Source organism: Ranitomeya imitator, chromosome 1, assembly GCF_032444005.1.
Source record: "Ranitomeya imitator isolate aRanImi1 chromosome 1, aRanImi1.pri, whole genome shotgun sequence".
Taxonomy (NCBI): domain Eukaryota; kingdom Metazoa; phylum Chordata; class Amphibia; order Anura; family Dendrobatidae; genus Ranitomeya; species Ranitomeya imitator.
In genome coordinates this window covers 609,849,085-609,866,797 of record NC_091282.1, presented here as the reverse complement: position 1 = coordinate 609,866,797, position 17,713 = coordinate 609,849,085, and the positions used below count along the sequence as shown (strand labels likewise).

The following is a 17,713-nucleotide window of genomic DNA, read 5'->3' as shown; positions in this document are numbered from 1 at the left end:
TTCCACCAGAGTTCAGTCTGAGTTTAGCAGCATGGCTGTTGAGGCCCACAGTCCTGAGGGAGGCCGGTATTTCCCATCAGGTCATTGAGACCATGATTAGGGCAAGAAATCCAGCATCCTCATGTATCTAGCACAGATACTGGAAGGCCTTCTTTTGGTGGAGTGAGGACAACAATTTGGTCTTTTTCCCTTCTTGCTATCCTGGGCTTTCTACAAGTGGGTCTTGGCTTTACTCTTATCACCCAGTACCTTTTTTAAGGGTCAAGTTTCTGCTCGTGTCAATTCTTTTCTAGCGAAATCTGTCTGGCTTCTCGTTCCCAGGTAGAGGAGAGTTTTTAGTGTGAAACGGAAAACCGGATTAAGGTAAGTATTTCTTAACCCTGCTGTTCTGTTGGTCAAAAATGACCGACTTTGAACTTCAATATTCTTTAAAATATTCAAGATGCGGCTCTGAAACCCGTGGCCGACCGACCCATCCTCATTTAAGTCAATCAACCACAAGTTTCAGAACCGCATCTTGAACACCCCAAAAAATACCAAAGTTCAAAATAGGTCTCCCCAGACCGAACAGAACAGCAGGGTTAAAGCATATCTAAACTTTGAATAAACTGTGCATAAATCAATAGTCCAGTGTGGTTTTTTTGTTTTTTTTTCTGTATACTTCATGTTTTAGTATGTTTCCTCTGAGCTCATGTTTGGAGAGGTTAGTTGATCTGATGCTCTTCATGTTAGGTTTTCTAGCAGTTTGTTTCTTTCTGGGGTATAATTCAGCACAAACTCCTTCCTTCCCTCTTCATAGACACTGAAGCATCATGATATGAAATATTTACTGAGTTGTACCCTGAGATATGCCTGAGATTAAAAGTTTAGAGTAAAGCTGTCTAATAACATTTTACAAACTTTTTATTTATCATCTGTACTATTGATTTATGCAAAGATTGTTTATTTCTATCTAGGCAGCACCTATTTAATGATTGAGCGATTGCTTGAGCTGAATCCCCTTGTCGACATGGCCAATCCTCAGGTAACACTAAGTGAATGGTCAAGTGGCTGAATTCAAGGATTTGCTTCATCACCCATTTACAGTCACTAAAAATAGCTGAGGATTTCCTGGCATTTTCATAAAAGCAGAACTTACTGTTTTGCTTGTCGCAAAGAAAAGGTGTAATCGCAGATGGCATTGCTGCTTCAATGAAACTGAGACACTTCTATTAGAAATAACATTCTGGCCACTGTTTGTGTGTCCCAATGTCATTGTATATTGCTGGATGATCAACCGCTAATAAAGGAAAAGAAGCTCTGACTGAGGGAGCAGTTAGGATGAGTGGGCTACAGGACTGCCAAGAGCAAGAGGACTGGGGTCTTCCAGCGCTACTGCCGCCATATCTTCAGCCTCGTCAGATGAGGAGGTTAATGCTGAATAGTATTTGGACGACATGGAGCCCCGGCAAATCTTTGCCACAGGGAAAGATCCCTCTCCCAGAGCAAACAGTTTGACCAGATGTCAGCAAAATGTTTCACTTGTTTTCAAATTAGAAAATTTCAACTGTTCATCAAATCTGGCTGTGCATAAGGCAATTCCTTTATACCCTGAAACTGTTAGATGTTGCCCATGTGGTTACTGCTTTGCCACCAACCCAAGTTAGTGTAGAGAGGTTGTTCCCTAGCCTTAGACTAGGTTCACATTGCGTTAGGGCAGTCCGTTTAGCGCATAGCGCTACGGACTGTGCTAACGCAATGTCCCAAAAGGGATCGCGTTTGCCGATCCCGCTAGTGCAGATGCCCGATCTGTGCTAGCGAGGAACGGACCGCGAACGCTGCTAGCAGCGTTCGTAGCCCATCACTCAAATGATGGCGCACGCCCAATGTGGGCGTGCGCTAGCGATACGTTTGCCATTACAAGCAATGGTGGCGTTAACGGAGTACGTTATGCCGCGGTGTAACGTAGTCCGTTAAACGTACCGCCATAACGCTATGTGAGCCTAGCCTTACAATAATTATATCAGACGTAAGGTCAGCTATGGAGGAGGATCTGATGGAGACATGACACATTCATACACTGCACAAATGTTATGCAGAAGATTTTTGTTGAAAACTCTTTTTCTCCATTTACTGCATAGTGTATTGTATGGTTACAATTTATTAGTTTTTTTGTTATAAAGCTGTATTCCAATAAACATATTTTATGTCCTATCTAAATAGCTAAGGCTAGTTTCACACCAGCGTTTATCCGGGCTGCGGAGGGAAGCCCTGCCCACTGCTGTGCCTCTTCATTCAACTACGGCTGCATGCGGAGTGCGCACCCTATCTTTAACATTGAGTACGCAAGCCATGCCGCTGTTTGCGGATGCCGCCGCATGCGTCGTTTTGATGGTGCGGCATCTGCACGAAAGCGCAACATGTTGCGTTCGGCGCAGGTCGTCGCACCGTCAAAACAGCGGCATGGCCTGCGTACCCAATGTTAAAGATGGGGTCCGCATGCAGCTGTAGGCGGAGCTGAACGAAGAGGCGTGGCAGTGGGCGGGCTTCACGGAGCAAGTCTGCAGCTCAGATAAACGCTAGTGTGAAACTAGCCTTAATTATGGTATGGTGTGTGTGCGTGTCCTGTATTTGTGTGTATATGTATATACATATGTGCGTCCCCAGGCTTGCCAGCTTCGTGTTTGTATGTGTCCCCAGGCTTGTCAGCCGTGTGTGTGTCCGTCCCCAGGCTTGCCAGCTGTGTGTTTCTCTCACATCCCAGGGATCCAATTGTGATGCTTTCTCCCTGACCAGTTATGTCGCTCGCTCATCGGACAGAAGGGCCTACGATCGCAGATACTGTGAGAACTACAGAAGAAACGGATACAGCAGAGAGCGGGGAGACGTCTATTATGAGGCAGATTATCACCACTCCTACGACTACCAACGATCCAGAGATGACAGCTATAGGAGCTGCAAGAGCAGCCGGCGCAAGCAGAAGCGCAGGAAGCGTAGGACAAGGTCTTATACCCAGTCCTCCTCGGTGAGTGTCCCCTGCACCTCGTCCCTTATGTTTCCCTTTTTCTTAGATTGGTAAGTTTCCCTCCCTGTGCTGTGGTGTAGAGTAGTCCTAGTGATTGGCTGCAGGTGGTAGAGGCCTAGCGCTGCTTATTACAGTAGTAGATGCATGTATAGTGTCGGCTCAGACCATACGCCGTCTGAGCGTCCACTGTCTGGGCCTGGTATGAGGGCTGTTGCTTCTCTCTTGGGCACAGTCTGATAGTAGCTTGCCTTTCTGTCCCTAATAAAACACATGCTCGCTTATCTGATGGACGGGCGGTCAGGAGGAAGCACAACAAATGTGACCTTACAGCCATCTACATGCTAATGTCAGCTGCCTATCCTGTAATGTATGGCTGCCTCCTGACCATCCCCCAGCAACATTGTCCGAGGAAAAAGTCTAGCAGCTGGTTCTCAGCACCAGATACTTTACTTGGTCTGGACAGAGGGGGGCTAAAGGGAATAGACGGAGCTGGCTGAGCCGACTATACATGTGTGTGAAAGGGGTTGGGAGATAAGTCAGCCCCAAAAATGTTTGTATGACCAGCCTGGTGGGTAGGTGTGTAAATAACACTGGGTGAGTGCTGGTACCATGAGGACAATATGGAAGCGTGTAGATGGCATGTGTAGAGTGGGAGAGGGTGAAGGTACCATGTGTACAGGCAGGGAGGGATGTAGTTACTATGTGTAGATAATATTGGGGTCCTGTAGGTACCATCAAGACAGTAGGGGAGAGTGTAGATACCATGGGTAGGTAACTGGTGGGCATGCATGTACCATGAAGACAATGGTGGAGTGTGTAGACAGCACGTGTATGGTGGGAGAGGGCGAAGGCACCATGTGTACAGGCAGGGAGGGTGTAGTTACTATGTGTATATAGAACTGGGGGTGTGCAGGTACCATGAGGACAATAGGAGAGGGTGTAGAAGGCATGTGTACAGTTGGGGATGGTGTAGATAATAGTGGGAAGGGTGTTGGTACTATTGACAGAGGTGGGGTACCCTGTACACAGGTGGGGATTGCTGCCGATACCTTGGTGCTGCACTCCTCGCTGTTTGCTCTTGTTTTTTCTGCTTGCCACACATTGTACACTATGGACAGAATGTTTTTGCTTTATTTTCTGATTTCTTTGATTTCTGAGTTAGTGTATTTGTATCTTGACCTGTTCCCTTGCAATATCCCTATCGTTATATATTCCTATGTGCCGTATGAATTGGCTGGGAATCTACTGCACACCCTCCTACCTCAAACTACAATGTGAATTTCCAAACCAACCAACCTATGTGCCGCTGGTTTGAAAATCTGATTGGCTGGTGAATGGTGGTGTATTTCCGGGAATTGACGGGCCCGTGACAACAGAGGAGTCGCCAGAGCAGCAGGCAGGCCAAGAGTGTGGAAGACGACGTGGAGGGGCACCTGATCTATCGCAGCGGCGACTGGCTACAAGAACGATGTACAGCCAAATCGTAACATAATTTAGCTCTCTAGTTCTAAGCTCCCCCTCCCCAGAGACGCTGCAGACCTGTCTGTCTTTGTGTTGATTTGAGTTTTATTTTAAGACACAGAAGCCCCCTCCTCCTCCTCCTCTTCCTCCTTTCTTCTCATTAAAGCCTCCATGTTATATAGTGCTCTATATTGTTAGTCGGAGGGCAGGAAGTTAGCATAACTCTTATGGCTCCACGCCCAGCCTGATATATTGCTTTTCAATGGCTCTATCTGTGGGGGTCTCCAGCTCATCCTCACCCTGACTTTTCTGTTTCTCCTCACAGATGAGATTATCAGTACTCTGGGGGAAGGGACGTTTGGCCGAGTCGTGCAGTGTGTGGACCACAGGAGGTGAGTGATGAGGGGTAGCAACCTCTGCTCTGAAACTCCATGTGGCGCACCTGGTCTCTAAGTTGTTTCCTGCCCACAGGGGGGGTGCTCGAGTGGCTTTAAAGATAATCAAAAATGTGGAAAAATATAAGGAGGCGGCCCGTCTAGAGATAAATGTTCTGGAGAAGATTAATGAGAAGGACCCAGATAATAAGCAGTAAGTGAGATCCTTGCTGGCTGCCCCACCTGGTGTGTGCTGTGTGGTTGTGACCAGTTCTGTACTCTGCAGCCTCTGCGTCCGGATGTTTGACTGGTTCGACTTTCATGGACACATGTGCCTTTCCTTTGAGCTCCTGGGCCTCAGCACTTTCGATTTCCTCAAGGAAAACAACTACCTTCCGTACCCGATTCGTCAAGTGCGGCACATGGCTCAGCAGGTGTGCGAAGCGGTGAAGTGTAAGTGCTGACCAGTGGGTGGGATCTGGGCCAGTGCCACTCAGGCGGTGGGTAATTACTGCCACTCTTCACAGTTCTCCATGACAATAAGCTGACGCACACAGACCTGAAGCCGGAGAACATTCTCTTTGTGAACTCAGACTTTGAGCTCACCTATAACATGGAGAAGGTGGGTGCCAGACTGTCTGGTTCTTGCGCTCAGTATTTGGAGTACGCCCCTACGGTTGTCCTTCGGCCCTTGCCTAATGCTTGTTCTTGTATGGTCTCTCCCTGTGACCTCCCTCCACCCAAGAAGAGAGATGAAAGGTGTGTAAAGAACACGGATATCCGGGTGGTGGATTTTGGTAGCGCCACTTTTGATCATGAGCACCATAGCACCATTGTGTCCACACGGCACTACCGTGCACCGGAGGTGATACTGGGTGAGTAGCGGTCCTGCTGGATGTGGGGTGAGGCTGGGCACCTTAGGCTGACATACTCCTTTTTCCCCACAGAACTTGGCTGGAGTCAGCCCTGTGACGTCTGGAGCATCGGGTGCATCATCTTTGAGTATTACGTGGGCTTCACCCTCTTCCAGGTAAGCAGAGTCCTGTCAATGCTGTGCCCTCACATGTTGTCCACTGCTGATTACCTGTCCTCTGTAGACGCACGACAACCGTGAGCACCTGGCCATGATGGAGAGGATTCTGGGGCCCATCCCATCACGGATGATCAGGAAGACTAGGTGAGTTCATGGAAGTTGGTGCCTGCTGCAGGGCTGGGGGCACAGTCTTATCTACTGTCTCTGCAGGAAGCAGAAATATTTCTACCATAACCGGCTGGACTGGGATGACAGCACGTCAGCAGGTCGATATGTGCGTGACAACTGTAAGCCGCTGAGGGTAAGGAGAGCCATGCCTTTTCTCTTCACTAAACATCTAGTGGCCCGTGCAGGTAAGCTCTGACCATTCTGCCGTGTACTTTTCTTACAGAGGTACATGTTGTGTGACGCAGAGGAGCACCGCCAGCTGTTTGATCTGATTGAGTCCATGTTGGAGTATGAGCCGTCCAAGCGCTGCACGCTCTCCCAGGCGCTAAAACACTCCTTCTTCAGTCCGCTGAAGAGCGACCACACGTCCAAGCACTGGGACATGGGCCGGGACATAAGCCGATGAGGCTGCCAGCCTCTGCCCATGCTTTCTTCTAGTGCCATGAACTGTTGATATGTGAAATAGTCTATAAATATATATATATATTGTACAGGGGCGAGCTACGCCTGCAGTGTATATAGCAGAGCGTGCTGCTGGTGAGTGGCTGCACTGCACCTGTACAGGTCTCCCATAATTTATAATGTCAGTGTTACGGCAGCGTGCGACACCTCGCACTGGTTTTATATCAAATGTTTTGTACAGTGATTTGTGAGAAATAAACACAAACTGTTTGTATGTGATGCATCCTTCAGCTCTGTTGGCACCAGGTGGCTCGATAATCTGGACTTACACCACTGGTGACACTGACCCCTTCACAATATGGACCCCTGTGGGACCCACTGCTGACTTGCTACATACCCTATGGACCCCTGTGGGACATACTGGTGACAAATTGCATGTGCGCTACAGTATCCTGAGACCCACTGGTGACCAATCCCATACCGACCCCATCCCCCTCTTGACACACTACATGCTACCGAGAGACCCGCTGGTGACAAGATACCAACCCCCTCTATACACACATGCGCTACATGCTCCTGAGACCCCCACTGGTGTCTAATCGCATACCCCCTCTACACACATGCTACAGGCTCCTGGGGGACCCATTGTTGACTGATTCCCCCACTACAGTACAGTTGGAAATGGGTGGGGACAACTTGTGACAAGGACATGCCACACACATCAATAAGTTGCTGCTGTGGGTAAGTTGTCGATGGCCGCCCGAGGTGTAGGGACACCTTGGGAAGATGCTGTGGTGGATTTCTACCTCCAGGCACAGGAGATCTGGACGGTTCCTAGCAAGGTACTCCCCATAACCAGTACTATACCCAGAGATTAGCCCCTGGAAAGTGACGTGATATCACCAGGATTTGGAGCCCTTGATGACAATCGCAAGGTGGAGCCAATGCAATGGGACTTTGGTCTGGGCACCCCAGATGTCAGTGCGGTTATGCCATCATCTCCCCAGGGCCACAGTCTGTATGTAGCTGGGCAGAAGGGATGAGGGTGTTACAGTTAAATGTGGCAGATCTCTCATGGTGCCACCCACTGCAGACCATCAGGTCTTTTTCTCTTCGCCACGACAGCACCCACTTGAGAGAGGGGATCCGCCCCTAGGAACAGGAAACCCTATGGAGAGAATAAAAGGGGAGGTCCCCCTCGCTCCCACAGTTGGTTTCCTGTTCCTACGGGAGACCTGGAGAGAAGAGGATTCCCAGCCTGGATGCCGCTTGCGCGGTTTACCTGGATAGGGACGGCAAGGGCTCCAGAACTGGAAGCAGCGTCGGGGGTCCTGTCTCAGCTTCCCCCCTCTGCTGGCAGGTACCGTGAGGCCAGGATCGGGGAGGCGCCTGGCTCACGGAGAAGCATCCAGCAGGCCGGACTGCTGGGGTAAGATCCTGTGACGCCAGCCTCGAGTGGCGCACAGGCAGCGTGTGGCCCAGTAATTTCTCCCCCGGAAGTATTACTACAACTTCCGGGGTGATGGAGGAGGAGGACGGCGCCTGCGCGATGGCTGGATAGAAGCGCAGGCGCGCAGAGCCGCAACCCGGATATTGTACTCACTTCGGGTGCGGCAGGAAGAAGATGGCGGCCCCCATAACAAAAGGACGCCGGCGCTGATTCCCGGCGTCCATCATGGCATCTCCTCAAGAGACAATGTTGCCTTCTTCAGAGGTTAACGCTGTTACGCCAGGAAGCCGGACTAGCAGCCGCAGATCATCCTCCAAGAGCGCCAGGGAAAAGAGATCGGACTGGTCGGTTCCTCCATCTGTGCCTCCGTCTCCTGCTCTCCAGCCGGTATTATGACAGCTTCAGGGGTGAGTGTGTGTCTACCCTATTTTAAGCTGATTATACTCCCTCTTTCATCTAATTCCCTAGGTTAAAAGAACAGGGAAATCCAAACATAAGCAATGTGCCTTATGCTCTCAGCTGCTCCCGGATACCTATTTAAAAAAGTTATGCCAGTCTTGCATCGAATCCACCTTACGAGAGGGGTCTTCAGTAAGGTCGGATGATATACGTAGCATGATAAGAGACGAGTTACGAGCCTTTCGAAACTCTGATAAAATTCCTGGAAGTAGGAAGAAATACAGCTCTCCTATATCTGAACAGTCATCTGAGGTTGAGGATAAGGAGTCGGACAGTTCCCAAGAGGTAATATCCTCGGAGGGTGAACAGGATACATGTTTCCCTACAGACAGCATTGACAATTTAGTCAGATCAGTACGTAACACCATGGGTATGGAAGATACTAAGACCCTTAAAACACCACAAGACGTGATGTTTGCTGGCCTGTCCGAGAAAGAGACCTTTTCCTATTATTCCAGCAATAAAGGAGTGGGAAAGCCAGGGGCAAAGAGGGTTGCCGTCTTCCTCAAAACATCGCTATCCCTTTAATGACGAGGATTTCTCCAAATGGGCAAAAGCCCCAAAAGTAGATGCGGCAGTGGCATCCACTTCTAAGAAATCTTTATTGCCTGTTGAAGATTCAGGATCCTTGCAAGACCCGCTCGATCGGAAAGCAGACTCCCTTTTAAAAAGAGCTTGGGAATCCTGTACAGGAGCTTTTAGACCAGCTATTTCGGCCACATGTACCGCTAGATCCATGATGGTTTGGTTGAATGATCTGGAAGAAGGCTTAAAAGGTGGCCTTTCCCGCAATAAACTCATGTCATCTATTCCGTTAATTAGAGGAGCTACTGCCTTTTTGGCAGATTCTTCAGCTGATTCCATCCGATTAGCAGCCAAATCAGCAGGTCTAACCAACGCGGCTCGCCGCGCCTTGTGGCTAAAGGGGTGGAAAGGAGATCCACAAACAAAATCCAAGTGATGTGGTCTGCCCTGCCAGGGTGAGTACCTATTTGGTACTCAATTAGATGAGATCATTACCAAAGCGGGTGAGAGGAAGAAAGGGTTCCCCAATAACACTTATCTTCCATCTTATAGGAGAGCGTTCCGAAAGCCCATGTTCAACAGAAGACGGGACTATAAAAACCAGGACCGTTGGGCTAATAAGGACTTTAAGCAGAAGGGAGCCTTCTTCGGAAAATGCCCTTTCAAACCTGAGGATAAACCCCGTTAGGACAAATCTACCCGTTGGTGGTAGGTTGTCCTTCTTCTCCACACAATGGCTGGCAATAACCTCTAATTCATGGGCAACTAGCCTTATAACTACAGGCCTAAAATTAAGATTTTCTCAAGTTCCCCCGGACTCGGTTTGTTTGACTTCCTTAGGTTCACCATCACAACAAGAGGCCTTGGAACAGGAAATAACTCTCCTGTCCAAAGGAGTATTAGTGGAAGTCCCTTTTCATCAAAAAGGAAGGGGATTTTATTCCCCTTTATTTTTGATTTCGAAACCCGACGGATCATATAGAACAATAATTAACCTTAAGAGACTAAACGTCTTCTTAGAGAACCAAACTTTTAAAATGGAATCCATTCGGTCAACTGTTAAGCTTCTGTTTCCCCATTGCTTCATGGCAGTTCTTGACCTTAAAGATGCATACTATCATCTTCCAATCTTCAGAGAGCATCAACAATATCTACGGGTGGCAGTTATGGTCAAAGGTCAGATACGGCATTATCAATACACATCAATGCCCTTTGGACTATCAATAGCCCCTAGAGTTTTCACAAAACTGATGTCAGAGGTAATGTCATATTTGAGGTTAAAAGATACCCTCATAATACCCTATTTAGATGACCTATTGATAGTCGGGAACTCTCTTTCTCAATGTCATCAACGCTTATCTGATTCAATTTAATCCCTACAGGGGTTAGGGTGGTTAGTAAATTGGGGAAAAATCTAGATTGTCCCCCACAACTGAGCAAAAATTTTTAGGAATTATTCTAGACTCTACAAATCAAATGTGCTTTCTTCCCGAGTCAAAACAAATAGCAATCATAAACAAAGTACAATCAGTGATTAACCACCCCCTAATTTCCCTAAGAGAAGGTATGTCCCTTCTTGGTTCCTTCACTTCTTGTATTCCAGCTGTTCCGTGGGCCCAATTCCATAGCAGGAAATTGCAGTATACAATACTTCGTGAGGAAGAAAGGTTACAAGGCCGATTAGATACTCGTATTTCCTTAACGACAGATGTGATACAATCTCTCACTTGGTGGTTAAATCCGAATCATTTTTCCAGTGGGGTCCCCTGGGTGGTTAAACCATAAAAAACTGTTTTCACTGACGCCAGTCCTAGTGGTTGGGGAGCACATTTAGAAAACCAAATAGTCCAAGGTCTGTGGTCTCCTAGAGAATCAGATGATTCTTCTAATAAAAAAGAGCTGAAGGCTGTTTATCATGCCTTATCTGAATTTCTTCCGCAGCTACACGGAACACATACAAGAGTCTTCTCAGACAACATGACAACGGTAGCATATATAAACCACCAAGGAGGAACAAGATCGTAAGGACTCATGTCTATAGCCAACGATATTCTAGCCATGGCAGAGGAACACCACCTGTCCCTATCAGCGCTACATGTGAGAGGAATCGACAATTCGAGAGCAGATTTCCTCAGTCGCCACACTCTCCACCAAGGAGAATGGGTTCTAAATCGTCGTATCTTTTGTATGATAAAAAAATGGGGCACTCCCGAGATAGATCTCTTTGCGACAAGACAAAACAGGCAAGTCAAAAAATTTGCATCATTGTTCCGATCTGACAATCCAGATATCTTCGACGCCCTACAAGTACCATGGGTATTCAAGAAGGCATATGCCTTTCCCCCGATGATACTACTTCCGACAGTGATCAGGAAGATAAGGCAGGACAGAGCAAACGTGATCTTAATAGCTCCGTTCTGGCCCAAAAGGCCATGGTTTTCTTGGCTGAGAGCCATGTCAATCTCAGACCCATGGATCCTCCCGGAGGATCGGGATCTTCTCTTCCAGGGCCCCTTCAACCACCCTCATGTGAAGGGTCTACGGTTAACAGCCTGGAACTTGAGAGGCAGCTGCTAAAGATGAGAGGGTTCTCAAACAAAGTGATTGACACTGACTGCTAAGTAGGAAAAAGTCCACTACCTCCATCTATGCAAGAGTGTGGAAAAAATTTCTAAACCTCTACCCAACGGCCCTGTCAAACGAAATTCATATTCCTATAATTCTAGAATTTCTTCAAAAAGGGCGCGATCTAGGTCTGGCGGTCAGTACCTTTTAAAAGTACATATTTCTGCGCTGGGGGCTTTATAGGGTCTTGATATCGCAGGTAATAAGTGGGTAGCCAGATTTGTTGCAGCATGCCAGAGGTCAGAGACAGTTCGAATTCCCCATGTACCACCTTGGGATGTTAATTTAGTTCTCGAAGCTCTTACAGATCACCCTTTTGAGCCTCTACATTCAGCTCACATAAAACATGTCTCCCTCAAGACAGCTCTTCTTGTCGCCTTAGTATCAGCGAGAAGAGTAAGTGACATACAGGCACTATCGATAGATCCTCCCTTTATGTCTATATTCCCAGATAGAGTTGTCCTTAAGACAGACCCTTCATACTTACCCAAAGTATGCACTAAATTTCACAGATCGCAAGAAATTTTCCTTCCCTCCTTCTATGATAACCCTACAAGTCAGGAAGAACAAAAATACCACACATTAGATGTGAGGAGAGCCATATTAGCCTATTTGGATAAGACTAGTGCCTGGAGGAAGAGCAGGGCTCTCTTTGTTTCTTTCCAGGGTCATAGGAAAGGAGCTGGAATCACGAAGGGTACTTTATCTCGGTGGATTCGAGATGCAATATGTCTGGCCTATTCATCCAAAGGAGAGAATCCGCCTGAGACCGTAAGAGCACATTCCACCCGGGCGATTGCATCATCCTGGGCTGAGCGAGCGGAGGTTCCGATAGAACAGATATGTAAGGCCGCAACCTGGTCTTCGCCTACTACCTTCTATAATCACTATAGATTAGATCTATCTGCCTCATCTGACTTGTCCTTCGGTAGATCAGTCCTTAACACGGTGATCCCTCCCAAATGACTATCTCTGAAAGTCTCTCAAGTGGGTGCTGTCGTGGCGAAGAGAAAACACCGGATTACGTACCGGTAATGCTCTTTTATAGAGCCACGACAGCACCCCTTCACTTCCCACCCTTATAGGTTTTTTATTTAGAAGCACGGTTAAGGGTGTTTGGTTCTTGTAGTTAGCCATACTTAAGTTAACTAGTTATAAACGATGATATTGAATGACCTACTTAAGTCTGGTGGGCGGTTCCTCGCAATCTCTGTAAACCCAACTGTGGGAGCGAGGGGGACCACCCCTTTTATTCTCTCCATAGGGTTTCCTGTTCCTAGGGGCGGATCCCCTCTCTCAAGTGGGTGCTGTCGTGGCTCTATAAAAGAGCATTACCAGTACGTAATCCGGTGTTTTCCTTTGTTTTTGGCCGTGAGACAATTTGAGGTAAATTTAGCCCCCCCTCTTCCCCAAAAGAAAAAAAACAACCTGAATCCATATCCAACAAAAGGTCTGTGAACTGTTTTTTTTTTTCTTTTTCTTTTTTTTGTCTCTTTAGCAAGTGTGGTCATCAGTAAAAGTCTATCATGGTCTGCCAATTGCAAGTGAGTTATTTTCATGGCGGCCATGAAAACATCAAAATCTTCAAATTTTGTTAACAAGCTTACTGTCACAGGTTTACTGCAACAGAAGAACCAGAAGAATGCACATCTGATTTCTTCTACTGAACTGAATCTTGGGGGCGTATAATCTCATTTGTATTAAGGAGGGGGATGAGTGGAAAACTGTCTTTAATATGCCTGTGGGACACTTGAGAGCCTTGTGATGCCATTTGGGTTGACTAATGCTCCTGCCGTCTTTTAGCACTTTAAAAACAGCATTTATAGTCACCTTAATTAAAAGGATACCAGTGCTATGCAAATATCCATCATTGAGGCAATACTCAATATGCAATAATATAGAAAGGAGGACTTTGAGTTTTAGCACAAAATATAAACTTTATTAGAAACCAAAAAAAAAAAAAAAACAATACAACAATAAAAATGGATATCATAGGTCAAACAAGTAGTGATCAGTGAACCATACCCAGGTAAAGTTACTAAACCAGAGATTCACACTTAGAAAAACTCTATCTGGGTAATGATATAGAGTGTGGGTATATTGTGAATGTTTTCTCAGGGACTAATATTCCCAAGTTCCCAAACACCCACTGCTCATATACATAAGCCCACATGGGACACTCGTAGCCAGTACATCAATATCAAGTTTCAATCAATAATTAAGGTACCTTCACACATAACGATATTGTTAACGATATCGTTGCTATTTGTGACGTAGCAACGATATCGTTAATTAAATCGTTATGTGTGACAGCGACCAACGATCAGGCCCCTGCTGGGAGATCGTTGGTCGCTGAATAAAGTCCAGAACTTTATTTCGTCGCTGGACTCCCTGGAGACATCGCTGGATCGGCGTGTGTGACACTGATCCAGCGATGTCTTCACTGGTAACCAGGGTAAACATCGGGTAACTAAGCGCAGGGCCGCGCTTAGTAACCCGATGTTTACCCTGGTTACCATGCTAAAAGTAAAAAAAAACAAACAGTACATACTTACCTACAGCTGTCTGTCCTCCAGCGCTGCGCTCTGCTCTCCTCCTGTACTGGCTGTGAGCCGGAAAGCAGAGCGGTGACGTCACCGCTCTGCTTTCCGGCTCCCAGACAGTACAGGAGGAGAGCAGAGAAGCAGAGCGCAGCGCTGGAGGACAGACAGCGGTAGGTATGTATGTACTGTTTGTTTTTTTTTACTTTTAGCATGGTAACCAGGGTAAACATCGGGTTACTAAGCGCGGCCCTGCGCTTAGTTACCCGATGTTTACCCTGGTTACCGGCATCGTTGGTCGCTGGAGAGCGGTCTGTGTGACAGCTCTCCAGCGACCAAACAGCGACGCTGCAGCGATCCGGATCGTTGTCGGTATCGCTGCAGCGTCGCTAAATGTGAAGGGGCCTTTACCCATGTCCAGAAAGTATGTGAATCCCGGTAACCCCAACGCGCGTTTCGCGTGCCAATAGTAGCCTCGCTTCCTCAGGGGGCCCCAGCATAAGTACATGTGGGGAATCCCTAGCTACCAGGCAACGCCCACATGTTCTTATGCTGGCTAACAGATGTAAATCATTCAGCTGCTGCAAGAAAAACAATCTCCGAGCACTAAAAAATACTCAGAACCCCTGAGCATGCTTGAGGAATCTCAATGAGTATTTTCGCTCATCACTACAGACCACGCATGTCTTTGAGGGAAGCAATGTCATTGTTGGGATCCCTTAGCTCCTGTATCCCTGCAGTTCAGTGGGCACAATACCATACCCGGACACTTCAACATCAGATTCTCCGAGAGGAAAGAAGACTACTCGGTCACCTTGAGAAGAAAATGACCTTGTCCCTGAAGGTTTTTACTTCTCTAATATGGTGGCTAGATAGTAACCATTTGGCAGGTGGTGTCCCGTGGGTAATAAAACCATCCCATACTTTAACCACCGATGCTAGCACCTGTGGATGGGGTGCCCATATGGGAGATAGCTTCTGCCAAGGGTTGTGGAATAAAGAGGAGCTCCAGCATTCATCTAACCTAAGAGCTAAATGCAGTAAATTATACGGTACATCATTTTCTTCCACAACTACAAGAAAAACATGTCCGAATTCTTTCAGACAACACAACAGTGGCATATCTAAACAGATTAGGTACTCGATCAGCCACATCCGCTTGATGATCATGGAGGAGTGGGAAGATGCTGAAAAAAGTCTGGTTATCCCCAGAGATTTTGGGCTTTGCCTGCCCTTCGAACTAAAGGACATTAACCCCTTCGCGCCACGCGCCGTACTAGTACTGCGCTGCCGGCACTGCATTTGTGCCAGCAGCAGTACTAGTACGGCGCACCGATCACCGCGGTCTCGCGCTGAGCGCTGCGGTGATCGGGTGCGAGTGTCAGCTGTATATGACAGCTGACACCACGCAGCAATGCCCACGATCGGCACTATCGCCGATCGCGGGCATTTAACCCCTCTGATGCCGCTGTCAGTAGTGACAGCGGCATAGAGGGGGATCGCGCAGGGACGGGGGCTCCCTGTGCTCTCCCACCGGAGCAACGCAATGAGATCGCGTTGCTCCGGTGACCCGGAAGGAGTCCCCGGATCCAAGATGGCCGCCGGACTCCTTCCGGGTCATGCTAAGAGCAGGCGCTGGAAAGCCAGCTAAACTGCCTGTCAGATCGTTGATCTGACAGCGTGCTATGCACACTGTCAGATCAACGGTCTGATCTAATACAGTGATGTCCCACCCTGGGACAATGGTAGAAAGTAAAAAAAAAAATAGAATGTGTAAAAAAAAATCCCCAAATAAAAAAAACAAAAACATTTCCCAATAAATCCATTTATTTATGTAAATTAAAAAAAAAAAACAATAAATGTACACATATTTGGTATCGCCGCGTCCGTAACGACCCGCTCTATAAAACTATACCACTAGTTAACACCTTCAGTGAACACCGCAAAAAAAATAAATAAAAAACAAGGCAAAAAACATTGCTTTATTATCATACAGGCGAACAAAAAGTGGAATAACACGCGATCAAAACGACGAATATAAATAACCATGGTACCGCTGAAAACGTCATCTTGTCCCGCAAAAAAAAAAGCCGCCATACAGCATCAGCAGAAAAATAAAAAAGTTATAGCTCTCAGAATAAAGCGATGTAAAAACAATTATTTTTTAATATAAAATAGTTTTTGTGTAAAAGCGCCAAAACATAAAAAAAATTACATAAATGAGGTATCGCTGTAATCGTACTGACCTGAAGAATAAAACTGCTTTATCCATTTTACCACACGTGGAACGGTATAAACGCCCCGCTAAAAGAAATTCAGGAATTGCTGGTTTTTGTTCATTCCGCCTCCCAAAAATCGGAATAAAAAGCGATCAAAAAATGTCATCTGCCCGAAAATGTTACCAATAAAAACGTCAACTCGTCCCGCAAAAAACAAGATCTCACATGACTCTGTGGACTCAAATATGGAAAAATTATAGCTCTCAAAATGTGGTGATGCAAAAACTATTTTTTGCAATAAAAAGCGTCTTTTAGTGTGTGACAGCTGCCAACCCTAAAAATCCGCCAAAAAAACGCTATAAAAGTAAATCAAACCCCCCTTCATCACCCCTTTAGTTAGGGAAAAATATTAAAATGTAAAAAAATGTATTTATTTCCATTTTCCCATTAGGGCTAGGGTTAGGGTTTCAGTTATAATTGGGGGTTTCCACTGTTTAGGCACATCAGGGGCTCTCCAAACGCGACATGGCGTCCGATCTCAATTCCAGCCAATTCTGCTTTGAAAAAGTAAAACAGTGCTCCTTCACTTCCGAGTTCTCCTGTGCGCCCAAACAGTGGTTCCCCCCAACATATGGGGTATCAGCGTTCTCGGGACAAGTTGGACAACAACTTTTGGGGTCCAATTTGTCCTGTTACCCTTGGGAAAATAAAAATATAGGGGCTAAAATATCATTTTCGTGGAAAAAAAAAATATTTTTTATTTTCACGGCTCTGCGTTATAAACCGTAGTGAAACACTTGTTGGTTCAAAGCTCTCAACACATCTAGATGAGTTCCCTGGGGGGTCTAGTTTCCAATATGGGGTCACTTGTGGGGGGTTTCTACTGTTTAGGTACATCAGGGGCTCTGCAAATGCAACATGACACCTGCAGTCCATTCCATCTAAGTCTGCATTTCAAACGGTGCTCCTTCCCTTCTGAGCTCTGCCATGCACTCAAACGGTGGTTCCCCCCCCACATGTGGGGTATCAGCGTACTCAGGACACATTGGACAATAACATTTGTGGTCCAATTTCTCCTGTTACCCTTGGGGAAAAAAAATTGCGGGCTAAAACATCATTTTGTGGAAAGAAAAAATGATTTTTTAATTTTCACAATGCTACATTCTAAACTTTAGTGAAACAATTGGGGATTAAAAGTGCTCACCACACATCTAGATAAGTTCCTTAGGGGGTCTTTCCAAAATGGGGTCACTTGTGGGGGGTTTCCACTGTTAAGTCACGTCAGGGGCTCTCCAAATGCGACATGGCGTCCGATCTCAATTCCAGCCAATTTTGCATTGAAAAGTCAAATGGCACTCCTTCCCTTCCTAGCTTTGCCATGCGCTCAAACAGTGGTTTATCCCCATATATGAAGTATCGGCGTACTCAGGACAAGTTGCACAACAACTTTTGG

The 17,713-nt window shown here is 46.7% G+C and overlaps 1 protein-coding gene across 3 annotated transcripts in view; it reads left to right on the top strand.

Moving 5' to 3' along the window:
• The window catches only part of CLK2 (CDC like kinase 2), a 33,907-nt gene extending 27,191 nt beyond the window's left edge, over window positions 1–6,716 (top strand). Inside the window, exons 3-13 of one of the 3 annotated variants that reach the window (XM_069769229.1) lie at window positions 2,776–3,004; window positions 4,381–4,474; window positions 4,791–4,857; window positions 4,937–5,053; window positions 5,126–5,292; window positions 5,367–5,461; window positions 5,588–5,714; window positions 5,787–5,869; window positions 5,937–6,016; window positions 6,083–6,173; window positions 6,264–6,716. In XM_069769229.1, the coding sequence (XP_069625330.1) occupies window positions 2,776–3,004; window positions 4,381–4,474; window positions 4,791–4,857; window positions 4,937–5,053; window positions 5,126–5,292; window positions 5,367–5,461; window positions 5,588–5,714; window positions 5,787–5,869; window positions 5,937–6,016; window positions 6,083–6,173; window positions 6,264–6,446 (1,333 nt within the window). In that variant the 3' untranslated portion in view covers window positions 6,447–6,716. Of the gene's footprint in view, window positions 1–2,775; window positions 3,005–4,380; window positions 4,475–4,790; window positions 4,858–4,936; window positions 5,054–5,125; window positions 5,293–5,366; window positions 5,462–5,584; window positions 5,715–5,786; window positions 5,870–5,936; window positions 6,017–6,082; window positions 6,174–6,263 lie in introns of those variants that run through there. The other 2 variants (XM_069769222.1, XM_069769238.1) reach the window with 2 other exon arrangements.
• Window positions 6,717–17,713: the final 10,997 nt, after the last annotated feature.